General features: G+C 43.5%; 1 protein-coding gene and 1 non-coding gene across 3 annotated transcripts; one reads left to right on the top strand and one right to left on the bottom strand.

The window, feature by feature from the left end:
- Positions 1 to 4,187: 4,187 nt before the first annotated feature.
- On the bottom strand, positions 4,188 to 4,291 carry LOC132018823 (U6 spliceosomal RNA). The gene has a single exon (XR_009404605.1). It is a non-coding gene; the product is annotated as a U6 spliceosomal RNA (small nuclear RNA).
- A 7,359-nt stretch (positions 4,292 to 11,650) lies between these two features.
- On the top strand, positions 11,651 to 13,192 carry LOC132017308 (uncharacterized). Of its 2 annotated transcripts, none has more exons than XR_009404230.1 (2): positions 11,651 to 11,806; positions 12,516 to 13,192. XR_009404230.1 is itself a non-coding variant. In XM_059399097.1 (2 exons), exons 1-2 carry the CDS (start codon positions 11,997 to 11,999, stop codon positions 13,104 to 13,106), a joined length of 960 nt encoding a protein of 319 aa, XP_059255080.1. In that variant the 5' UTR covers positions 11,947 to 11,996; the 3' UTR covers positions 13,107 to 13,192. The 2 variants fall into 2 exon arrangements, 1 of the variants encoding a protein (XP_059255080.1); XM_059399097.1 differs by lacking the exon at positions 11,651 to 11,806 and adding an exon at positions 11,947 to 12,365.
- Positions 13,193 to 16,761: the final 3,569 nt, after the last annotated feature.

The following is a 16,761-nucleotide window of genomic DNA, read 5'->3' as shown; positions in this document are numbered from 1 at the left end:
TCAGCCTTATCACTTGCCAGGACCATGACCTTCGGCATAGAGGCTTAACTGCTCTGTGCCTCCATTTACCCCTCTGGAAAATAGGTGACCTACCCCATGTCACAGGTTTAGTGAGGATTAACTGGCACAGTGCATATGAAGTGCTTAGAAGGAGCTGTGTAAAGAAACACAAGCTCCTCCCTGCCCCTCGCCCCCCTTGTACACTGCTAAGAGCCTTCCTCTTCCTCCTCATGCAGCCTCTGAGCAATCAAGTGAGGCTGTCTCTCAGATGCCCATCTTTCATCACAGATGCCATGGCTTGGCCATTCAGTGCCCTTGAAACATTCTGTAAGGTCAGGTCTCAGAGTTCCTGCTCTGTCCCTTCCCCTGGGCTCCAGCTTTACCCATTCCCTATATTCAGGCTGTCACGGCTGACCCAGAGGCCAAAACAGTTATTAGAAGGTTGGTGGCTCTACATTGTGATCCAACCAGCCAGCCCAGCTCCTCCTCTGAAGAGGCCAGGGCCTGGATGGGGTGATGAGCAGGTCCCAGACATGGGGTATCTTTGGGGTACAGAGGGCCTGGGACCAGACTTTTTGACTGGTCCCAAGCATAACAGGTGCTATATCCTCAAGAGCATGTTGTACCCCCAACCTCACAGATTTGGGTTAAAAAGTGATAGGTAAGAGTGACAAGTATCAAGAGTCCTGAAGTGCCGCTGGGTGGGATACAGCCCTGAAAGTGGGAAGAAAGAGCACCCTGAGTTCAGAATACAGGCTTCCCTTCCTCAGAGTCCTAGCCCTTGCCTTTTTACATTGACAGTCATGTTTGCCCCCACTTACGGTCCTGCCATGGACCCCCACCCCCACCCCCTGATGGCTGGGACGCAAGAGTGGAGAAAAGCAAAAGGAAAAAATCAGAGCCCCCACCCCTGCACCTATGCTCTGCGTTGTAGGAGTTCCCAGTTTCACTGCTCTGACCAGAACCAGAGGGTTGCTTCTGTATTTCTTCTGTATCTCTCACCAAGCACTGACTTGAGGTGTCAGGCTATGCTAAGTCCTGCTCAGCAGAGATCCAAGTACAAAATATGTCCCATTCATGACCAGTTTGGTGGTCCTTGGACTCCTGGTTCCCCCATCCCCCAGTCCACTTGCTGGTACTTACTGTTCAGAGACTTCAGATAGCTGCAACATGTACTCTGTCCAGGTTTTATACTCAGGGAGGGAGAGAGACAGCCTTGTGCTTACTTCATCCTACCTGGAACTGGAACATAATAAGATTTTAAAGACTTATTGAGTTATAAAAGCCTTGGTCCTTCTCCTGCCTCCAAGAGGAAGGAGACAAGTAGTGGCTGATTGTCAGATTGTCCTGTGTCGTCCTGAAAACACAATCACACCAATTCACGTATTCATCCTCTTAACAAATATTTCTTGAGCACCGGTTCTGTCTATAGTAAGCCCCTTCTAGACACTGAGAATTTAGCAATGAAAACCAGACAAAGCCACTGCCAGACAAAGCAGTCAGAATATAAACAAATAATTAAATACATAATAGGTAGGCGATAAACACTACTGTGCAAAATAAAGGAACATAAAAGAATGGGAGTGCTTCTTTATAAAGGGTGGACAGGCAGAGTTTCTCTGAACAGGTAATGGAATCTAAGGAGAAAGTAGAAAAAAAGCATGCTCTCTAAATATCTGAGGCAGAAGTATTCCAGGAAGAAAAAGTTGCCAAGACCCTCTGAGGGCAGACAGAGCACGGCTGGTATGTCTAAGGAATAGCAATGGGCCTATGTAAGTGAGCAGGAAGTACAGGGCAGGGAGGCATGCTGTTGGTTGGCTGGGGCAGGAGGCCATGGGAGAGATCACATGTGACTGTGAAGGCCATTTTTAGGACTATGGGTAGTGTGGAATTTGACACAGAGGAGTGGCCTTATCTGACTTACAGTTTAACAGATCAGTCTGTCTGCTGTTTTGAGAATAGATTGGGGATAAGAGAGTGGGGGCCAAGAAAAAAGCAGAAAAACCATCTAGAAGACTACTGAAATAATTCAGGAGAGACAAAACCATGTATTTATTGGTCCAGGGGGAGTCTGATGGAGGAAGCTAGAAATGGTTGCATTCTGAATATATGTTGAAGGTAGAGTGGACAAGAGCTGTTGACAGGGGGTTTGGATGGAGAGAAAAAGTGAATAGTCAACTTGGAGTTGCTATGGAGACTATTTGGCAATCACTCTGCTGACCCAGGGATCTCTAAGCCAACATCCCCGACATCATGATGTTCAGCCACTTAAGGAATACTCCATGGGAGAGAGGATTCACTACCTCACATAACAGCCTTACCCAGCCCCTTACACTTTCTTATACTCACTCTAAGCCATGTCCCTGTGTCTTTCTCTTACTACTTCCAAAACACGACAAGGCAGGTCCTCATACCTCCCACAGACAATCCTCCAGATTCCTGGCAGAGGTGTGTCTGGCCTCTCCCTCCATTCATATTCCCCATCAGTGCTGTATTTCGGTCCCTCTGGACATGAACGAATCCCAGGAGGAAGCAGCTCTGGGTGTTCTACCAGGTAGAGCTCCTTCGGGAAACATAGTTCACAAATTTTGGTAAATGACTCATATTCAGGCCACAAATCTAAATTTGGCAAATGGACTCTTCACCATCCTTTTTTCTGGGTGGGGAGAATTAGAGAGTTAGCTTTAATCTTGTTTCCTTGTCACTGAGAAAACCAAAGCAACTAAAAGTGTGCTTCCTAAGACCACCTGTCAACATCCATTTCCACACTCTCTTTTCTTGACCATTGTAGTAATGAGCTAGCTGTGTTCCTACCTCAAACTAGTTCCTCCACTTTTCTACTATATCCCACCTCTTTCCCCAGGTTCAAGAACATTGGAGTCCCTGAAAATTGGAGGGAACAATGGAGTCGAACTAATACATTAAAAGCAGAATTTAGGGGCATCTAGGTGGCACAATCATTAAGCATCTGCCTTTAGCTCAGGTCATGATCCCAGGGTTCTGTGATCAAGCCCCACATTGGGCTCCCTGCTCAGTGGGAAGCCTGCTCCCCTCTCTCCCACTCCCCCTGCTTGTATTCCCTCTCTTTCTCTCTCTCTCTCTGTGAAATAAATATATAAAATCTTAAACAACAACAACAACAAAAAAGCAGAATTCAAGAACCCTTATAGAAATAGGAGGAAACCTAAATTTATGTAAAGGTCAAGGTTGTGCCTGGGAAAACTGAGAATGATCAAGTCACAGACAAAGCCTACCCAATTATTAGACTTTAAAGAAAAAGTCTTTAAATACTCATGCTCAAGGCCTCCAGACACAGTAGCCACAATACCTAAAAGAGTATGCAAATTGTATTGGCATCAGTATATTTGAGAGCAACATGCAAAGCAAGACAAGAGTGGAGCATTATTTTCAGATAACCAAAAGAAAGGAAGTAAGTTGTGAGCCAAGGACTTTACATGCTTCATAGCTATCATTCAAGTATCAAGGCTATTGAAAAATTATATATACAAGGAGTAAGAGAAATCTGTACACATGAGCCCTTCTGAGATAACCTGCTAGAGGATGGATTCTATCTTGATCAAGAGGTGACTGGTGAGCGCAACTTCTGGCAAGAATAATGACAAGTATGTAGTATATTTAAAGTATATTTAAAGTATATTTAGAGCAGGTGGAAAATAACTTGTAAATGGCTTATGTTCTGACCAAGTAGAAAGAATGTAACTTAAAACTTGAGCCAGGAAGGAAGACAAAGGCCAGACTAGAATAAGGTCATTGCTCCATAGAAACAGATAGGAATCAAAAGATACCATTTAGAATCAGCAATCTAGACAGTTCAGATAGTTCATAGTTAAGTGATAAAAAAGGTAAATCAGGATATTTTAAACAATATCAATACACAGATTACTATTAGAGCAAATATGTACACTTCCGTAAATATCAAAGCAATTTTTATTAAAAAAAAAAAAAAGCAAAGGAGACATAGAAAGAAACAAAGTAAATATAACATAAAATAGATACCAATATCGTCATATCAATAAATATGAAGGAGATTAACTTGTTCAGTAAAAGAAATAGATTTTCAAAATATCTTACGGAGCAAAACACCAGTTTCTTCTACATATAAAAGAAATATTTCTTTGTTTTATTTATTTATTTATTTATTTATTTATTTATTATTATTATTTTTTAAAAATATGGAACGCTTCATGAATTTGTGTGTCATCCTTGCACAGGGGCCATGCTAATCTCTGTATCGTTCCAATTTTATTATATGTGCCGCCAAAGCGAGCACTAGAAGAAACATTTAAAACAAAGTTATTCAAAGGCTAAAAGAAGTTATTCAAAAGGCTAGCTAAATAGAACAATTCGAAAGAAGGGTAGCAAACAATATTAGTGCAGAATTTAGGCCAAAATTCATGAAATGAGACAAATAAAATTATATTATAATGCAAAAAGCCACAAACTACAATAAAATAATATCGGTTATTTATCTATATACCAGATTACACAGAAACCACTTCTCCATGAAATGGAAATGAACTCAATGCGAGGAAAAATAGAAACAATAATGATAAGACAGTTTTACACACCATTCTCTGGCCAAGAAGGGCATATGAACAAAAAATAAATATGAATAGAGAAGACTTAACCAACATTAACGATAAATTAGATTTCATAAATATGTATTAAATGCTGTACCCTTCAATAAAGAATATGCTTTCTCTCTGCTTGAGATGAAATATTCATCAAAATTGATCATATATTATATCACAAGGGAAACATAAGTAGGTTCCATAGTAGGAATATTACAAACTGAATTCTCTCATCACAATGCAGTAAAAGTAGAAATAAAAAGCAAACATTGAAAAAGCCCTTCCAGGGGCGCCTGGGTGGCTCAGTGGGTTAAACCGCTACCTTCGGCTCGGGTCATGATCTCAGGGTCCTGGGATCGAGTCCTGCATCGGGCTCTCTGTTCGGCAGGGAGCCTGCTTCCCTCTCTCTCTCTGCCTGCCTGTCTACTTGTGATCTCTCTCTCTCTCTGTCAAATAAATAAATAAATAAATCTTTAAAAAAGAAAAAAAAAAAAAGAAGAAAAAGCCCTTCCAAAGATGGAGAAAAATGGGCCGACTTCATTCTCCCTCCTAAAACAATAACACAAAGTCTGAACAAAATATATGAAACAATACCAGGACCAAACCATGAAGGACAATGATCCTGAAGATTTGGGAACAAATGAGATGAGTTCTAGAATTTTCTCAGTTTAGTGCCTGGAAAAGGTTTTAGGCCCAGTGCAGGGAGCCCAGTGGACTGCTGCCTGACTTGAGAAGCTGAGAGTCTGAGGGGATCAAGGGAACTGCAGGTCACAGGACAGAGTATGAGAGAAAGGAGAGCTGCAGAGGGTCCCTCGCAGGTAGTCAATAGAATGCTGGTCAGCACATATGTGTGAGGAAACCCCCTGTCTCTGTCCATTCGGGCTGCTATAATAAAATACCATTACCTGGCAGCTTATAAACAACAGAAATCCATTTCTCACAGTTCTGGAGGCTGGAAGTCTGGGATCAGGGGCGGACATGGTTGGGTGAGGGCCCTCTTCTAGTGGCAGACTTCTTACTGTAGTTCTCACATAGTGGAAAGCAGGGAGCTCTCTGAAGCCTCTTTTATAAGGCTACCTAATTCCACTCATGAGAGCTCCATGCTCATGACTTAAGCACTCCCCAAAGGCCCTACCATAGCACTACCCAAAACCACAGAGAGAACCTCCTGAAAGGATCAGCAGAAACACTGCTGGGTAATCTCACAGGGCCAAGAGTAATGTCTGCCTCAAGTGTAGGGGCCTGGTTGGCCAGAGGGAGCCATTTGGTTGTGGGCTTGGGTTGACCCTGCCCCTCCCAGAGGAACTTGCTTGCAGGCCTGGGATATGGGGGAGGGCCAGGTCGGATGGAGACATCCAATCAGTGGGGCGTGCATATATTTGCTATGGTGAACTGGAATTCAATTGGCCACCCGTATTGCTGACTGAGCATGACTACACAGTTTTCCCTGTGTGTTGCGGTCTCATTGGCCACCTGTGTGTGGGCCAGGCTCAACCACCTATATAAAGGTTAGTCTGTGAGGCTGGTGTGGAGTAGTAGGAGTAGTCGTAGGGGTAGTCATAGGGGGTAGTGATAGCATTGGAAGCAGTGTCGTCAGGAGCATAGGGAGCGTTGGAAGCAGCATCGTCTGGAGTGTGGGGATTGTTGGGAGCATCATGAGCCTCCCCCAGGAGCGGCCTCCCCAGGTAAGGAGAATCGTCGGGGTTGGTGTCCTGGTCGTGGTCGCCTCTTTGTAAGAGACAGGCCCGGCTGGTCAGTTTTATTTTCGATGCTTGGCGTGAAATAAAGCTTTGCTTGACTTTCTCTTTGTGTCAATCTCGTTCCTTTGATCAAGGATCCTAACACAAGCAGCTGAACTAGAAAAGCTCATACTTCATGTAGAATTGTGTAGAGTACTCATAAGGATCTTGCCTCAAAGGTGGGGGATAATTAGACCTAGACTAAACACTGCTTTGGCTCTATCTAACAAATATTTAATGTAAAACCTGAAAGGACTGAACTCTTTCCAAGTAACCTAACTGTATCTCAGAACAAAGCCCAGGGACAAATACGCATTTAAATTCATAATGTCTGGCATCCAATGAAAAATTATCTGGCATGTAAAAAAGCAAGAAAATGTAACCTATAATGAGGAGGAAAGTCAATTAATTAAAACCAACCAGAACTGGACACAAAAGTTGGACTTAGCGGAGACATTAAGACAGTTATTATAACTGTAACCCATATGTTCAAAAAGTTAGTATATTGACAAAGAAGATGCAAAAAAGACCCAAATTGAATACCTACAGAGGAAAACTACAATGCTTGATGTGAAAGACTCACTGGATGGGACTAAGAACTCAGATAAGCATTGGAGAGGAAAAGATTAGTAAATTTAAGACACAGCAATAGAAACTAACCAAAGTGAAATATATGGGAAAAAAATAATAAAAAAGAAAATGAAAAGAACATCAGTGAGCAGTAGGACAACTTCATGCTGCCTATTATTCCTATAATTGGAGTCGCCAGAAGCGAGGATAGAAAAGGGAGATATTTTTTAAAAATTTGAAGAAATATTGGCTTAAAATACTTGAAACATGATAAAAGCTATTAGGTCACAGACTCAAAAAGATTAACAAACCCCAGGCACAGGAAACACAAAGAAAACCACTCTAAGCCAAATAATAAAATTACTGAAAACTAGTGATAAAGAGAAAACCATAAAAGCAGCCAATGGAAAAGACACCTTACATAAAGAAAAAAAAAAAAAAAAAGACTAGGGCACTAGCAGATTTCTAGTCAGAAACAATGCAAGGAAGAAGATAGTGAAGCAACATCTTTAAAGTACTGAAAAAAATAAGCTATCAACCTAGAATTCAATATCCAGTGAAAGTATCTTTCAAAAACTAATGCAAATAAATAATTTGTTTAGACATTCAAAAGCAAGAAAAATTCATGCCTGCAGAGCCACACTACAAGGTTTGTTGAAGAAATCTTTCAGGCAGAGGAAAATGATACCAGCTGGAAATATAAAATTTCACAAAAGAATAAAGAGCACTGAAAATGAGAGCTATATGGGTAAACATGTAAGATTTTATTGTTATTATTTAAATCTCTTTAAAAATAGTTATATTTAAGAGAAAAACTTTGCCATGTAAAGATTATAATATATGTGGAAGTGAAATGTATGGCAGAGATAGCATAAAGGCTACTAGGAATTAAATGAAATACACTATGGAGAGGTTGCTTCCTGTAATATAATGATGTAGTATAAAATCACTTGAAAGTAAATTGTGATAATTTAGTGATGTATACTATAAGTCCTGAAACAAAAACCAAAATGGCAAAACAAAGAATTATAGTTCATAAGCCAATAAAAGAGAGAAAATGGAGAAAAATGTTCAATTAATTTAAAAGAAAGCAAGATGAAAAGGAAATAAAAGTCAAGAATATATGGGATGAATAAAAATCAATCTGTAAGGTGGTATACTTATATCTAACTATATAAATAATCTCATTAATGTAAATGGTCTAAACACCCAATAAAAAGACAGGGATTGTTAAAATGGATTTTTTTTAAAAAAGCAATCCCTACTATCACTGCCTCCACAAAATTCACTTTAAATATACAGACACAAATGGATTAAGACAAAGAAATGGGAAAAGCTAAACTGCTATGACTAATCAAAAGAAAACTGGAGTGGCTATACCAATATGAAACTAAGTAGATTTCAGGGGTAAAGAATGTAATTTCATATGATAATCAATCAATTGAGAGGCTGTAGCATAATTTAGAATCAGAATATAGGCTGTTGATTAGGTAATAGTATGTATAGATGTTAACTTTCCTAACTGATAACTATTCCATGCTTATATAAGAGAATTTCCTTATTCTTTGAAAATAGCTAATTATGAAGAAGTAAACAGGCACAATTTTATACAACTTACTATCAAATAAGACAGAGATAAAGCAATATAACAAAACTTTAATCTGCTTAAGCATATTTAGAAAATCATGTACTATTATTACAAATTTTCTACAAAATTTGCAATCAACACAAATATAAATGTTAAAAAATTATATTCACATCACTCCCATAGTAGTCCCTATTCAAATTAAGCGTCTCAATGTCTTTATTTCAAAGTACTTCTTAAGTTTTAATATGAAATATTTATTAAAGTTTATTATGAATCTGCCTCCAAAAAAATACAAGCTCTCAAGAACAGAAATATGCTATTTTGTACAGTGAGATGATCCTGCATTTCTAGAACTATACCTAGCACTTAGTAGATGTCAGAATTAATTTACTTGAATGAGAGAATAAATATCCAATAAACAATTGGATAAAACAGGCTCTAGAGTCAGATGATCTGTGTCCAAATCCTCATTCTTAGTGTTACTGGATGCAACATGGGCAAGTAACTAAGCTTCTCAGAAACTTAGCTCCTAACGAGTAGTTACCTATAAGAGAAATAGAGAGTGTGAAATCAGCAAAAAAAAGGTGGAGTATGGAACTCCAAAAGTCTGTTCTTCCACAAGAGCAATGAATAAACTGACCAAAAAAAGAAAAAAAAAAAAAAGAAAGAAAAGAAACTGTGAGAATCAACATTTACAGGACTCTGGAATCTAATCAATATAATACAGCAAGCATAGGAATGATGAACTGAGAAAAACACATATGAGACTCAATGAAATGTGACATTTTAACCTACCTGGTACTATCTCCCACTCCCCAGCTAGGCAGTGGCCTGACAACAGCAGCTGGTATTTCCAGTACGTACCTGGCACCAGAGGGAACAGAACAGACCCAGTTCCAAACAACTGTAGTTTTTGTTTTGACCTGTCTGGTGGCTTCTTGAAGAACTGTCTCAAAAAGCTTATTCTATTTCACCTAACTCAGAACTATCCCAGGGTTGAAGTAGTACCCAGGGAGAATTTGTCAAAAATACTTAAAATCAAGTGTGTTAGCTGCTGCTTCCTCAGGCAAAGACTAACAGCTAGGGGAAACAATAGTCTAAACTAAAAAGCCTGGGAAGGAAAGGTTGGAAAATGAAATTCTTTAAAGAAAGAAATAGGAATTCTTTTAAGAATAAGGATTTTGGAATGCTGCCACATATCTCTGGGAATCTAGAAGGCAATACACATACTCAGGGCTGGGAACATGCTCAGAAAACACTTGAGGAAGCCCTAAGCTCTTGTCCCTGGCTGATCTCTGGGCTCTGCACAAGCAGGAAGTGAAGGCTAAAGTAAAGTTGTAAAATGTCTAGCTGAGTATTGAATGCATGTCCCAATGTGCGTGCACGCACACGTAGACACACACCACCCAGTAAAACTAGGAGGGTTTTTTATTTTGTTTTTGTTTTTGTTCTGTTTTAGTTCCAAGTATCTAAGGAAATTCCTGTGAAATCACTAGCTGACCATAAATCTAACAGAACAGAATTTAATGATCACACATTACCAAGGATACAAACTATACAAAACCAGTCGAAAAAAGTAGTGAAATAAACAACAAGGAAAATGCAAATCAAAACCACAATGCGATACCACATCACATCTACTAGAATGGCTATAACCTTTTTATTTTTAAAGATGAAAATAACAAGCATTGATAAGGAGAAACCAGAACCTTCATATGTTGTTGGTAGGAATGTAAAATGGTATAGCCACTGTGGAAAGCATTTTGGCTATTCCTCAAAAAGTTAAACACAGAACTGCCACATGACCCAACAATTCCATTCCTAGGTATATATCCAAAAAAAAAAAAAAAAAAATTAGAAACAAAAATTCAAACAAAAATGTGCCCACAAAGGTTGATAGTGGAATTATTCATAATAACCGAAAAGTAGAAACAACCCAAATGTCCACCAATGTGAATGGATGAACAAAATAAGGTATATGTATGCAATGGAATGTTATTTGGCCTTAAAAAGAATGAAGCACTGATACATGCTCCAGCATGGAGAAACCCTGAAAACATTATGTTAGGTAAAAGAAGCCAGACACAAAAAAACACATGTTGTGTGATCTCATTTACACAAAGTGTCCAGAATAGATGAATCCATCAAAATGGAAAACAGATTAGTGTGTTGCTCTAGGCTAAAGAAAAGAATAGTGACGGTTTAGTATGTATGGGACTTCTTTTAAGGGCGTGGGGTGACAAAATGGTCTGGAAACCAGTAGTGGTAATGGTTGCACAAAGGTCATGAATATAGTAAAAGCCATCGAATTGTACACTTTAAAGTGGTTAAGATGGTGAACTTTACGTTATGTGCACTTTTGAAAGAGGCATGTGGGATGCTCAGATATGATGATGCATTCTGAATTTTCCAGGAGGGAGTCTTTCAAAATAAGTGCCCAGTAAATATTAACACCCGAGCCGCCTCCAACTAGCCTCTAAGGCATTGTCCTCCTCTCATCGGTCAGGGGCATTCTCATCAGCTCAGCAACCCTTTCCCCTTGGCTGGACTTGCTGCTAAGGGTCTGAGTGAGAACCCGGTTCCCCAGGCCTTGAAGCACGGGAGAAAGGAAGGCGGGGGGGCGGGGGGATGGCCAAGCTTTCTTTAGAGGTCTGGGGCCCCAGGAGCTGGGTGAGGCTGGTCAAGCATTTCTCTTTAATGAGAGGTTTTCGGTTAGCTGGAAAATGCGTGAAATGGACGTTAGGAGGGTGGGAATTGCAGCTCTGCCCCTAACTCTTGTGAGACGTCAGGCCAAGTGCCTTCTGGATGGTGCTTTCCTCCGAGGCAGGATGAAAAGGCAGCGAGGACTCTGGGAGCTGCCTGGTAACTATACAGCAAAGGACACTGCCCTCGGAGACTAGACCCAGGCGGACCCCCGTTCCGGCGTGCCTGGGGCTCCGTCCCCTCCCACCCGGTCACCCCCTTCTCGAGAGCAACGTTCCTCGGAAGCCCGCAGACCCCTCTGGAGTCCGCGATCGTGACTCACGATGGTCGGCGGGGGCGCGCCGGGGGAGGAGCGCGGCCTCTGATTGGAAGAGGGACGCGGGGGCGGGGAGATGGGCGTGGCCAACGGCAGCAGCGCGAGCCGTTGGCGGTTACTTTTCGGCAGCGCCTTGCTTAGTATCTTCGAGATGGCTGTGAGTTGACTTCGTAGCTGACAGACCGGTTTAGGAGCACCCCCCCCCACCCCCCAAGGAAGATCAGAACTCCTTTAAGGATGCAGGAAACTCCCCGAGGCCCAGATTGTGGGGAACTGGGATCCCCCTCGCTTACCCCAGGTTAGTTGCAGATGTTGCAGCCTTTGTCCCCAAGGCCACCTCTGTCCTCCTGGGGACGCGGCCCCGGGCTGCCTGGCTGCCGGCCGGGGGGGCCGCTGGAAGCCCGTGCTGAGCCCCTCCCCTTGCCGCGGGCTCCCCCCCCCCCACGTCGCATTTCCGTTTACCTGTGTATTCTGTCTCCCGTGGAAGGATGCTGTCCCCCCTTCCCGAGGGGTCGCCGCCTGCAGGTGGGGGGACAGCGCAGGACTTGGAGAAGCCAGAGGAGCCTGGCGGGGCTGCTGCCTGCCCGGCCCCCAGCCTGAGGCGCTGGGGGTGGGGGTTTGCGGGACGTTCCTCCTCCTGCTTTTCGTCTCCCCTCCCTTCCCGCCTCGAGGGGAGGGGGCGTGGGTTGGACGGAAGCTCAGACCTGAGGCCAGGAGATCTCCTTTGCAAGGCCCGGGTCTCCCTCCTACGCTGGGGGGCGGGGGGCAGTGGCGTGGGGAAGACACCACCCGGTTGCCAGCGTGCCCTCTCACCTGAAACAGGACAGGATGGAAACACCGCCGAGGTCAGAGTCTCGGTAAGAAGGGGGGTGAGGGGATGTCTTTTGAAAACAAGTGGACTACAGATTGCTTGTGGTTTTAACTTGTGGTTTTAACGGTGTGGGCTTTGTCCCCACTGCGGCCTTTCCGTGTATCGAGTTTCTCCTGATGTCCTTTTACTTTCACAGGACGGGCCCCTGCCCATGATCGTCGGTCAAGCCATAACCAAGAGCATGGTGGCTGTTCGTGCACGTGGTCATCTTCTAGGAACTAGGAAGCCACCCTTCAGGAGTCCCCTCATAGCAGGACCATGCCTGGCTCCTCCTTTTGCAGACTTTACTGAAGTGTCTGTAAAAGATCCTCCGGAAAAGGATCTGCTAGTGGGACCTGGGGCTTTTGTTCTCTGTGCCACACTCCCCCTTCCCCCTCAAGATATCCAGTACTCTCTCTCCCTTCATGGAGGAGGTTTGAGCTTCCTTCAGGCAGCAGGAGAAGACCTAGCCCTCACGGGTCAGGGTTCCTTCAAAGGTCAGGGCTCACAGGACTCCTCAGTAGAGAGGGCTGGGCATGAGCAGGAGCCCCACTGTAGGCTTTGGTATCAGTACAGAGGGTGGGTCCCTTCCCCTCTTTTCCCCCTTTGTCCCAGAACTCCGCTCAGACCCAAAGACTCTTCCATTTACCATCAACATGGAAACTTGGCTCTTCACCGGGGTATATTCTCCCTCTTCTGTGCATTATCTTGTTCCTCAGAACTGTCCTTCCACGGAGGAGACCTGTAGAGTCAAGGGGCCTGGCCAGACACCCAGAGGTGACTGAGCCCCTCAGACCTCAGTTGCTTGGGTAGACCAACTTAATAAAGGCTTTGTGTCCTTGACTGCTGGGACTTGTGATTGGTGTCCTGAATCAGAAGACTGAATAGTCCTTTTCTTTCCATCCAAAACCAGTGGACAGTGTTCGTGCCACAGAGGGGGACACTGAGGGAAGGCAGGGAGGGCTGTTAATAAAGGGTATCCCTGGCTCTCCCCATCTCCCTCTTTAAACAATGCTTGTCACTATGAAAGACCAGACACCAGTTAGTTTGCTAGACACCTGACAGGGTTTTCTTTGAGCATCTGCCTTGTGATAAGGCAAGAACCAAAGGAACAAATTTCTCCATTGGAATGTCAGGTCACTGGGAAGGATGTAAAAGGGGGTAAATAGTGATTCATACTGAGGTCCTGGAATTTTATTAGTTACTATTTTTTAACTTAGTTCTCCAGGTCCTTGATTAAGGATAAAGGGAGAATTAATAAGGAAGCAATTCCTGGTGGGACAGGGTTGTTGATCAAAGAGTACAGGTACCCCATCAATGGACCTGTGCTGTGCACCTGGCAGGTGGTGGGCAGCTTTCCTGGGTCTCACAGTTGGTAATAAAAGTCCTCTCAGAAAACAAAGCGTTCACTCACTGGGGCTTCAGAGGTTGCCCAGTGCCCTGCCCCCCTCTTCCTTTCTTGTTTTGCCCGTGTGCCATGAAGACCAGAGCTGATTTGGCAAGAGAACAGATCTCCCTAAGACTGCCCACCTTGGGGGCCCTTGCTCTGTGTTTTTCCACTCCAGTGAGGACCATGGAATATTCTGTAATGACTCTGGGGTCTCCTAAGGAGCAGGAATGGTACAAAGCTGGAGCCACAGTCTTCAAGCATAGAGCTCATTGGAGCATAGGGAATGAGTAAATGCATTCTCTACCTTGGGGAACTTATAAAAATATAGAATCAATTGTAATCAGAATAATACCACCTGACAGGGATATTGATGAGCAGAGGTGAGTTTATTTGGAGATCTCTGATCTTTCCAGCCCTGAGACTCTGGGCTTAATACCCATATAATAATCATTAGTGTTCTGTAATTTATAACAATGTTATCATTGATCCATGATAATCATCATGAATTGGTGACTTCTCAAATGTTATGGGTTATTTGTGTAGCTATAAAGAGGTCTGTGATTTACAAACCAGGGATTCCTCGGAGGTAGAGGAATACCATGGCCATTTTACAGATGAGGATACTGAAAACAGGAAAAAGATTCAGCTCCCTTGAAGGAGAGGGTCTGCAGTGCACTTGACCTGTTGGGCCTACAGGCTTATTCCTCCTACCCCCACATTTTAGAAAACAAAAGCAAAAAAGCAAATACGGACTTGGGGCTTGTTAAATCCTCAGTTTTTCGGGATATTTAAGGCTTTTGGGGCAGTCTCTCACAGGCACTACTAGGACAGGCACAAAGAAGTCATTAAATATTTGTTCAATAGATCTCTCCATGTCTTCCAAATTTTAATGTTATATTTTTGTTTTTAACTCGCATCGCTCACATGATTCTTTCCAGGTGATTCACGGGGAGTCCTTCACTGTTCTTAGGTAAACTTGGGGCAACTCCAATTATTTATCAGGTGACTAATTACCCAGCTCTTCCCTGGGTAATTATATGACCTGCAGCAAGTTGTGTATCCTTTTCGTGTCTCAGTTTTCTGAGTGGTAAAATGGGTGCTCTAACTCTTGTGTCATAATCCTTGTAGGATTATAAGTAATAGCACATGAACTATGCAAGATGCTTACTGCACTGTTCACAAAATCACATGAGTTCCTCTTCCCTGCTTGGACAGCCCTTTGTATAACGGACTCCTCAACAAAGAGCTTTACTATTCATGTTGCCTCACAACCAAGAGAGGAGAGTCCTAAGTGTCCCCTTCCCTAGCTGCTTTATGGCCAACCCAGATTCCACAAAACTTTCTGAAAGACATATACTCCTGTGCAACAGCTCTCCCTCAATAAATTTACCCTGGAATAATCTGGAAGGTCAAGGGCTCATCACCCTCAGTCACTCTCCACTCATGTGGTGTCCAATCATGCCTTCATGGAGACCTAGAAGAGACAAGTGGATTTAATGGTGGGGCCATGCCCTAGAGCCTCCAGTATTCATGGAAAAGCCAGCCCTTTCCTCCTTTACTAAACCTTGATGTCCAGGTAGAGACATAGCCATGATTTCCCAATGAGCGTCTCTTCTTATATGGGGTCAGGAGTCTTTGCCTTCCCACAGGGAAGAAGAAGAGCCTCAAGACATATACAGTACAAACACCCAAATCCTGAAAACGACCTCGGTTTCTTGGTGGACCCACTTGTCTCCTGGCTTCACTATGTAGAGGGCCCACAAGGATGCTCCAGATGGAGCCCCATTGCAGACCTCTGCTTTCTTGCCCTCTTCTGGATGTAGGTGGCAGATGGGCTAGACCTATACCCTGGATTCACACAGCTGTCTCTTCCCAATTGTTCCTCTGATTCTACCTCTTACCTCTTGCCTGATCCCTCTCACCTCCCCTCTTCTTAACCAACAGTAGACCATGGTCTCTGACCCTGTTCCAGCTGACCTGGCACTTAAGGGCTGAAAGAACCTTATGCCATGGGGAATTCCTGGCAGAGTCACTCTTTTCAGCCCCATGCTGCAGCTATCCAGGGCCCCATATCCTTTTTCACCTCTTCCAGGCTTGATTGCCCTTCCACGATGTGGATATTTTCTTTCCTTCTTCTGGTTGCCTTCTGTGCCTTACTTGTATTTTGCTGTAGCAGTACAGCCATCACTGCAGTGGCTGGGGGCAGTGGGGGGTGTATGGGGGTTGGGAGTGTTGGGAACACATGTTCTGGGGTCTGAAGATTTCATTTGAGACCATCTTCTGCTCCATAAACTCTATAAGAACTTGGAAAACACAACTTGCTTTCTCATTGGTGGCAGCATTTAGGTCATTCCAGAGCCCAGCTGTTAGACTTTGGTTATTATGCCAGACCTGGAATGAGCTTAAAGGGTGAGCAGGGATGAGGGAAGTGATAAGCAAGGGAGCCCAGGGGTGCACTCAGGGATTTTCCAGGTCCTCCTTGCTGCTACTGGGACTGTAGATCTTGCAACGTGAAGGAACATCAGGGACTTGCAGAGGCTACCATGTGCTTTATGCCCCTTTCTGGCCTCCTTCCTTTTCTCAGTGTCATGGAGACCAACAGTGATTTGTCAAGGGAGCAGCGTCCTCCCCCATGGAGATTTTCTCAGCCAAGGTCCTGGCTCTGTACCTAGTTTCCCATCATGATTTTGGCCACAGCACTCTGAGAGCTGTTTTTTGTCTGGCCTCTAGATTTCTTGTGAAGGCAGAAATGATGGCTCCACATGGGCCCACCAGGAATATGGTGTTATAACCATCAGGCCTTGATCTGATTGGAGTACGGGGAGCCACTTCCTGCCTGGGATGAACTCTGAAATTCATCATGCACAATCTTGCTTGTAATAAGATTAATGACAGTTTTCATGGATATTGAACAGAAGATTCTAATCCCCATTGAGGGAGGCTAGAGGGGATGGCCCCTGATAGCTCAGGCAGCCCTAAGATTCTCTGAGTCTGAGATACCTAATATTGTCAC

The sequence above is a fragment of the Mustela nigripes genome, chromosome 5 (assembly GCF_022355385.1).
Source record: "Mustela nigripes isolate SB6536 chromosome 5, MUSNIG.SB6536, whole genome shotgun sequence".
Taxonomy (NCBI): domain Eukaryota; kingdom Metazoa; phylum Chordata; class Mammalia; order Carnivora; family Mustelidae; genus Mustela; species Mustela nigripes.
Note: the sequence above shows the minus strand (reverse complement) of the source record. Positions and strands in the feature narration are given on the sequence as shown.

Bases quoted from the DNA above. Each gene is read 5' to 3' on its own strand.
- LOC132017308 (XM_059399097.1), top strand. From the start codon at position 11,997: ATGCTGTCCCCCCTTCCCGAGGGGTCGCCGCCTGCAGGTGGGGGGACA. The intron at 12,366-12,515 runs GTAAGAAGGGGG...TTACTTTCACAG, and splicing joins CCGCCGAGGTCAGAGTCTCG to GACGGGCCCCTGCCCATGAT.